Here is a 9,348-nt window from a genome sequence, read left to right as displayed (position 1 = left end):
TAAAAAAGTTTGAAATATCCAATAAATGTCGTTCCACTTCATGATTGTGTCCCACTTGTTGTTGATTCTTCACAAAAAATACAGTTTTATATCTTTATGTTTGAAGCCTGAAATGTGGCAAAAGGTCGCAAAGTTCAAGGGGGCCGAATACTTTCGCAAGGCACTGTATCATTAGGAACATACAGAGATACATACTCTGTATGTTCCTAGAATGAGCAGTCAATTCTTTAAAACCTAAAATGGACTACTTCGAAATACAGTGAAAACAGCCAAATATATACAAATTGGACTTTAGTAACCACATTGTGGGCCGTTACAATACATAAATTATGATTTTGACAAATATCCACTTTGTTAGATCAGATTTGTTGAATGTGTGCCAATCTGGCGTCCTTCTTCGATCCCCCAATGCCTGGATATAGACTGGTGTTGAGACTTTTTATGAATAATTTCCCAACCCTTTGATGGACGGATTTCAAATGTTGTTTGTTGCAGAGTTGTGGTATTCCTGCGTTCACACGGCCTCCCGCCTCTTCTCCCAGTGTGGAAGAAGCATATCACCTCTACCTTACCTGACACCCTAGACCCATTTCAATTTGCTTACCACCCCAATAGACCCACAGACGATGCAATCGCCATCGCACTGCACACTGCCCTATCCCATCTGGACTAGAGGATTACTTACGTAAGAATGCTGTTCATTGACTATAGCTCAGCCTTCAACACCATAGGACCCTCCAAGCTCATCAGGAAGCTCGGGGCCCTGGGTCTGAACCCCGCCCTGTGCAACTGGGTCCTGGACTCCCTGACAGTCCGCCCTCATGTGAAGGTAGAAAAGAACACCTCCACTTCTCTGATCCTCAACACAGGAGCCACACAAGGGTGCGTCCTCAGCCCCCTCCTGTACTCCCTGTTCACCCAAGACTGCGTGGCCACGCACGTCTCCAACTCAATCATCAAGTTCGCAGACGACACAACAGTAGTAGGACTGATTACCAACAGTGACGAGACAGCCTACAGGGAGGATGTTTGGGCCCTGGTGGAGTGGTGCCAGGAAAATAACCTCTACCTCAGCGCCAACAAAATGAAGGAGCTGATCGTGGACTTCAGAAAACAGCAGGGGGAGCAAGCCCCTATCCACATCAACGGGACCACAGTGGAGAAGGTGGAAAGCTTCAAGTTCCTTGGCGTAAACATCACCGACTATCTGAAGTGGTCCACCCGGACAGACAGTGTGGTGAAGAAGGCGCAACGGTGCCTCTTCAACCCCAGGAGGCTGAAAAAATTTGGCTTGGCCCTTAAGAACCTCACAAACTTTTACAAATGCACAATTGAGAGCATCCTGTTGGGCTGTATCGCCGCCTGGTATGGCAACTGCATCAGCCACAACTGCAGTGCTCTCCAGAGGGTGGTGGGGTCTTCCCAACGCATCACCGGGGGCACACTGTCTGGCCTCCTGGACACCTACAGCACTCGATGTCACAGGAAGGCCAAAAAGATCATCAAGGACATCAATCACCCGAGCCACGGCTTGTTCACCCCGCTATCATCCAGAAGGCGAGGTCAGTACAGTAGCATCAAAGCTGGGACCGAGAGACTGAAAAACAGCTTCTATCTCAAGGCCATCAGACTGTTAAATAGCCCTCACTAGCTGGCTACCACACGGTTACTCAACCCTGCACCTCAACCTGGGCTGCTGCCCTATATACATAGACATAGAATCATTGGCCACTTTAATAATGGAACACTCGTCACTTTAATAATGTTTACATACTGCTTTACTCATTTCATGTGTATATTCTGTATTCTATTCAACCTTATTTTAGTCAATGCCACGCCAACATTACTCGTCCTAATATTTATATATTTCAAAATTCTATTCTTTTACTTTTAAATTTGTGTTTGTTTATTGCTGTGAATTGTTAGATACTCCTGCACTGTTGGAGCTAGGAACACAAGCATTTCGCTACACCCGCAATTACATCTTCTTAAAATGTTGATGTAACCAATAGAATATGATTTGATTTGGATGGAGAGCTTAAGGAGTTAATTTAACACCCCATAGGGCTTCTTGGACTTGCTGGGACTTCCATATTCTCTATCTGCACAAGGAATCACATTGAAAGTGTGATTTCAAAACATAAAGCAGACATTGCACTAGGGCCTATACCGTGAAGTGATTGCACCATGAACCTTTAAAACACAAGACATGAATATTGATGGCACCGTTAACATTTAATTAGCAATTACTTAAAACGTAACAGGTAACAGAAATGAAAAGGCTTCAGGCATAATTTAACAGTCCTTTGATACAGAAGGCAGATCTTCAGTTGATTTGATTGTCCGTCATTGACATTGTACACGTCCCCCTTTGAATGGGGACCGCACTTACTTCCCAAGTTGCTAAAGGGAGCATTGATTTCAAACACCTAACGGTTGTTACTGCTCCAACCATGGCTAAAGCCCATGTAATGTTATGGGCAAGCCTGTGACAATGGGGAGGGAGGCATGCTAAAGAGTTGTGTGAAATGGGGTTAGGGAACGATTGGAAGACCACTACTCCGCTAACAAGGTCAATGCTAAAGTCAATCGGGAGACTGTTGTGACCCCCATTGCAGTCCCTTTAGTGTGTAGTACGAACACATCTAACATCTGCACTCTAACCCATATGAGTGAATGTGGGTGAGAGGACTAGGAGTGTTTAATCGGAGTTGAATGGAAGGAAACATCCCCTCAGACAGATAGACATTCCATGGAATTACCAAGAGTTTTGTGTGGTCTATATAAAACAAAAGACACTTAATTAAATCGGGAATCATGACGCTAACACATTTTCTAAAAATGTCATTGCTACACATTATACAGTACACAATTATAGTAACACAAACACATATACAGGCGTATACCATTTTTCGGTCTGTGTTGTGAGTTGATTTATTCCGATTCCGTTAAAAAGCACAAGCCATAAAAGTAATATCCGAGTGATTGCTTTTCCTCAACAGCGTCATGACAGTCATGCTTGCATAGCTAAATATGAAGCTGCATGTGATCCTTCTTTAACAAAGTTGACATAAATAGTCATTTGCAACACATACTTGGAAATGAGCTCAATTGAGCATTAAAAACCTCAGCATTTTTTTGAAAGACCCACACCCAGATTTCATGGACTACAAAAATGCTAAAAGCTACAGCACAGTTCTTTGGCTTTGGTTTCAGATGGCACTGGTGATATATTGACAGTATATTCCCACAGCATCCGTAAATATGACCAGATGTATTCAACAACAATCCCAATGGACGGTTTCTATTGTACCTATAGTGCAATCATAGGCCTATATATTGTGCTTTGAGATCAGTGGAAGCAACAATTATGTCGTTTTTTCTACCACATCTAAAGGACCCCATGAAAGGGATTAGTGTTTTTTTAGTATTGCTTCCCTGTTCTTCTCTTTCAACCGATATTCCACAGACACATTCAAGTGTTCAAAGAGTCCCAGTACGGCAACACAGTGGCAATGGGACGGGAGGAGGCAGATACAGTACAACAACCACCCCTCTCTTACCTTCTTCCTGTCTCTTATTTATTTAACAGTTTATTTATGTACAAGTCTTTCCTCATTCATCTGTTTAAACATGTGACTGTATCCCCTTGCTGGGATTGGGCGCGCCCTGCTTGTCGTGCGCTCCGGAGATCCAATGGTAGCAGTTGGTGGCCGGCGTGTTGCGCGGCATGACGGCGCAGCGGGTGCAGTAGACGATACCCAGTGCCACAATAATAATGATGAAGATGCAGAGGGGCACCAGGAGGCCCACCAGCAGCCAGTTGCCACCACCCTGCTTCTGGCTGCTCTCATCCTCCTGGGCCGGCTCCCTCTCATTCACCCCCTCCACCACGCCCTGGTTGGGGGTGATTGGGGTTTTGGGAGCCACAGGAGGAGGCAGGGAGGGGGTGTGCTGGTCCTGGTTCTCACCCGGGCTCTGATCCTGCTCTGGAAGGGAAGTCACCTTGCCATTGTCAATGTCCCCCTCTTCCTCATTATCATCAGTATCATCATAGTTGGACGCGGGGACGTGCTGCTCAGTGATTGGCTCCTGCGACGTGGTGAATACTTGATCATGGCTGGCGGGGCTGAACCAGAGCCAGTTCCACGCCCCTCCCGAGATAGTCGAAGTAAGGAGGACTGAGGAACTGGTAGTGGTTTCGTCATCCTCCTCCTCATACCAGTCGGATGTGGGAGTTGGGGTGGGGGTAGAGGTGGGAGAGGGGCTGGGAGAGGGACTGAGCGTAGACTCTAGCTCGGGCTGGACCTGGGCTGGAGAATTCAAAATCATGGTGCTCCAGTCCGGTGTATACTCCTCTTCTTCTTCTTCCTCCTCCTCTTCGGGCTCTTCCATGGGGGGGACCATGAATGGGTGGTGGTTTGGGACGGGCTCATCCTGGGGTGCGCTGGTGACCCAGATGACATCATTCTCCACCCTGGGGGGGTCTGTGAGCCAGTCCAGGGACTCTTCCGTCTCCAGAGGCCAGTCAGTGTTGGTCTGCGCAGGGGTCCAGGGGTACACGGGTTCGTGGGGGTCCCACATGGAGCCGGGGTGGCGGGTGATCCAAGGGTAGGAGGGAGTGGCTGCTGGGAATGAGTCCTCTCCCTCCCCTATCTTCCTGCAGGAGAAGTGGTCAGAGAGTAGCTCGTAGCCCACCTCGCAGTAACACTCGAAGCCCCCCTCGTAGTTCACGCACATCTGCTGACATGTCCCAGGGATCTGACACTCGTCAGTGTCCTGGCAGTGGGAGGGTTCCTCGGTAGGAGGGGAAAAGCCCAGATGACAGTGGCAAACGTGAGAGCCGGGTGTATTCTCGCAGGCGTGTTCGCACGGGTCCTCCATACACTCGTCCACATCCTCACATTCGCCCTCCTCGACCGGTCGGTAACCCTCACGGCAGCGGCACTCGAAGGTCCCCTGGGCGTTGACGCACAGCTGCTCGCAGGGGCTCTGCAGGCACTCGTCCACATCCAGGCAGCCACGCTCATCCGGGGAAAGCATGTAGCCCTCGGGGCAGGCACAGCGGTAGCCGTCCGACAGGGGCAGGCACTCAAATTCACAGGGGGCACTGTGGCACGGGTCGGCAGCGACGCATGTTTGCCCGTCATCACCAAGCTGGAAGCCGTCCGAGCACTCGCAGTAATAGTGCTCCCCGGCTTCCTGGCAGAAATGCTCACACCCTCCGTTGTTCCGATCGCACCAGCTCTTCTCTCCGGTGTCGGAACAGAGGGGCGTCTCCCTGGACCACCCCACAGTGCCATCCTCCCTTAGCACACATAGAACAGACTGCTCCTCCTTGGAGCCCCCCGGGCAGGGCACTGTGGCTACAGATCCAAAGGGGACGTGGGTAAGGAGGCTACTGAGGAGGCTGAAGGGGGTACTATAGAGGGCATTGCCGCCCCCCTCGCTCCAAACCGCCGGGCACATGCCCTTGTACGTGTAGCGGCATAGGTAGCCATCCACTGGCACCGAACACGAGCCGTCCAGCCATTTAAAATGATCATGCTGCTCATGGGCTGCTGTGCCATAGGTCATAACCACACAGCGTGGGGCTGAACAAGTACTGGGCGAGTCGTCCCGTAGCCAGTTGGTGTAGCGGGTATCTTGGTCACCTGTAGTCCAGGAGAACCCACGGAGAGGGCGAGAGGCAGAACACTGGCGAGGCTGTCTCTGGAGACCGATCCACACCTGGACCTTGGTCCTCTGGCCGCGTAGCTCCACGCCAGAGAAGAGAGCAGCGATAGTGTCAGCTTCCTCCTGGAGTTTGACTGTGGCCAGGTTGCCTCCCTTCTCCTTGCAGCTCCTCCAGGAGTCCAGGAAGGTCTTGCGCTGGAAGTAGACCACGAAGCAGCCGTCCTCGTTGCACAGAGCATCCCTCTCTTGTAGATCCTGGCCCCATACAGGGGGAGTATAACAGAACAGACCCAGTAGTGAGAGGACTAGAACAGCAGCACACCGCACTGGGGAACCCATCGTTAGTTCACTCTCCACGGCTCACTTCTCCAACTCTCTCTCTTGTTCTCTTGTTTTTATCCACTCTATACTTTCCTTGATATTTTTCTCTCTTAATTTTTTTAGTATTTGTTTCGTCTTGTTTTTTCCTTAATATACCAACTTTTCTCTCCTCATCTGCACTTTACCTCTCAAAACTTCACTCTCTCTCTCTCTTTCTCTCTCCAACTTCTCACTCTTCTATGCTGGAGTTGAGTGCTTGCAGATTGTCCCCAGATTTCAGAAAGAGAGAGGGAGGGAGGGTGGGCAAAAGGGGAAGGAGCGAGGGAGGGGATTGAAAAAAGGAATTGTATGTTTTTGCTAGTGTGTGTGTGTGTGTGTGTGTGTGTGTGTGTGTGTGTGTGTGTGTGTGTGTGTGTGTGTGTGTGTGTGTGTGTGATGCCTTTGAGAGTCATGGGGGGGGGGGGTTGGGGAAGTGCAGTGTGGGTTTTTTCTCAGAGTGTCTCGTATGTTTTTCATAAGTCCGTTTATGGAAATGGCTTGGGACCCAGCCATTTACCCCTCATCTCCCCCACACAGGCACACACACAAGCACACACACACACAAACACTCACACCATCCCCACCAGGCCTTGAAGGCAAATCCAGTTATGACAATTAAACATGGTTTTGTTTCTGCAATAATTCAGTGAGCAGGAGGAAAGAGATTATCCGACAAAGCCCTTTCTGTGTTCCAAGAACACAGTCTCTTCCCCTGGCCTTTGGTCTAGTTTCAGTCCACCGCTAAAGTTTTTATTTTCTATCTTGTCTTTGTTTCTTCCCCCCCCCCCCCATTACCGTGTGTTTTCAAATAAACCTTGAGTTTGACGGTAGATTTCAGTTGTCCTGGTTATTTTGCACTTTTACTTTATCGCAATTATAATTTGCATGAGTTATGTTACGGGTCTCATTACCCCCCTAGACTGTCGGGCCAAAAGGGATTCGTAACAAACATGTCGCAATACCAAGCCCACAATAGCAGGCCAAACATACATAAAACAATCACGCACAAAAACCATGGGGAAAACCGGGTTAAATCATGAACATATCATTGGGGAATTGAAACCAGGTGTGAAAAACAATGGCTAGAAGGCCGGTGACGTCGAACGCCGCCCGAACAGGGAGAGTGTCACGTTCTTGAAAATGGACGGACCAAGGTGCAGCGATTGTAGACTTCCACATATTTATTACGGTGAAACTTCAAACAAACACACTAAACCAACAACGAAAACGTGACATTAGTGGTGCCACATACACACAAAACACAATATCCCACAAAGCAGGTGGGAGAAAGGGCTTCCTAAATATGATCCCCAATTAGAGGCAATGATTACCAGCTGCCTCTAATTGGGAACCATACAATCCACCAACATAGAATTAGAATGACTAGAACACCCTCCTCGTCACGCTCTGACCTAAACACCATAGAGAACCGAGGGCTCTCCATGGTCAGGGCGTGACAGAGAGGGACCGACTTTGGCAGAAGTCGGGACATTAAAACCATCACCCCTTTTGAATTTCTTTGCCCATGGGAGAAATACATTTCACACCCCAGTTCTTCCACAAAACTAAAATTGTTGAATGGGTTTCCTGTAAACAATAGATATTATATTCATTCTCTTTTAGCCAGGTAAATACTGATAGACGTTTCTTATCTGCTAGGCCATTACAATTGTACGTGGCTATACTTATTTCACCACTTACAATGAGAACTTTCAATTCTATTTCTCAAAATATATGCGTGTAAACGTACCATTAAAAAGCAACATGATGATTGTCTATATAGCTGTACCAGGACATTTGCATTGCTATTAAGTAAACCTCCAATTGGTCCCCACTATTCCACCCTCTAAAAGCCCTCCTCATCCCGAGTTGGGTTGTCATCCCAATGCCCGGCAGACCACCCCCGACGCCCTGAAAAGACTGGGATCAATCCTTCGAAAAGAGCACCCAGTGCCATTGACAGAACAGAAGTAGATCAACTGCCAAATGCATTTCCATCGCCCTCACCTCAATTTTGTTTTATATATAGCCATCAAAAAATATATATACATATTTTAAGAATCCTGTTTCTTATTTTCCATAATTAGCTATTAATATTTGTAGTAATGTAGGCAATTTATGAAAAGCATTTTACCTCTCACCAGTCTTGCCATTATCAAAATTACATTATTACAAGCAATTATTATATTAGCAAACAATTGTTGTGAATCATCCTCTATTCTCCCTAACATCTTTTACCCCGTCTCAACAGTTGTGGGATACACACATACACCCACACACTCACACACACTCAACCCTTTCCCCCACACAACCATAGGCTCACATTCTCAACAGTTGTGGGATACACACATACTCACACACACTCAACCCTTTCCCCCACACAACCATAGGCTCACATTCTCAACAGTTGTGGGATACACACATACACCCACACACTCACACACACTCAACCCTTTCCCCCACACAACCATAGGCTCACATTCTCAACAGTTGTGGGATACACACATACACCCACACACCACACACACTCAACCCTTTCCCCCACACAACCATAGGCTCACATTCTCAACAGTTGTGGGATACACACATACACCCACACACTCACACACACTCAACCCTTTCCCCCACACAACCATAGGCTCACATTCTCAACAGTTGTGGGATACACACATACACCCACACACTCACACACACTCAACCCTTTCCCCCACACAACCATAGGCTCACATTCTCAACAGCTGTGGGATACACACATACTACACACATACACCCACACACTCACACACTAAACCCTTTCCCCCCACACAACCATAGGCTCATATTCTCAACAGTTGTGGGATACACACATACACCCACACACCCACACACTCACACACTCAACCCTTTCCCCCCCACACAACCATAGGCTCACATTCTCAACAGTTGTGGGATACACACATACACCCACACACTCATACACACTCAACCCTTTCCCCCACACAACCATAGGCTCACATTCTCAACAGTTGTGGGATACACACATACACTCACACACTCAACCCTTTCCCCAAAACAACCATAGGCTCACATTCTCAACAGTTGTGGGATACACACATACACCCACACACTCATACACACTCAACCCTTTCCCCCACACAACCATAGGCTCACATTCTCAACAGTTGTGGGATACACACATACACCCACACACTCATACACACTCAACCCTTTCCCCCCACACAACCATAGGCTCACATTCCCAACAGTTGTGGGATACACACATACACCCACACACTCACACACTCAACCCTTTCCCCCACACAACCATAGGCT

General features: G+C 48.0%; 1 protein-coding gene across 1 annotated transcript; it reads right to left on the bottom strand.

Moving 5' to 3' along the window:
- Positions 1-2,216: 2,216 nt before the first annotated feature.
- Positions 2,217-6,264, bottom strand: LOC135510723 (endosialin-like). The gene has a single exon (XM_064931873.1). It carries the CDS (start codon positions 6,013-6,015, stop codon positions 3,628-3,630), a length of 2,388 nt encoding a protein of 795 aa, XP_064787945.1. The 5' UTR covers positions 6,016-6,264; the 3' UTR covers positions 2,217-3,627.
- Positions 6,265-9,348: the final 3,084 nt, after the last annotated feature.

This window comes from Oncorhynchus masou, chromosome 23, assembly GCF_036934945.1.
Source record: "Oncorhynchus masou masou isolate Uvic2021 chromosome 23, UVic_Omas_1.1, whole genome shotgun sequence".
In the NCBI taxonomy this organism is placed as follows: Eukaryota; Metazoa; Chordata; class Actinopteri; order Salmoniformes; family Salmonidae; genus Oncorhynchus; species Oncorhynchus masou.
The sequence above is the reverse complement of the archived record's forward strand: the minus strand, read 5'-3'. Positions and strand labels throughout refer to the sequence as shown.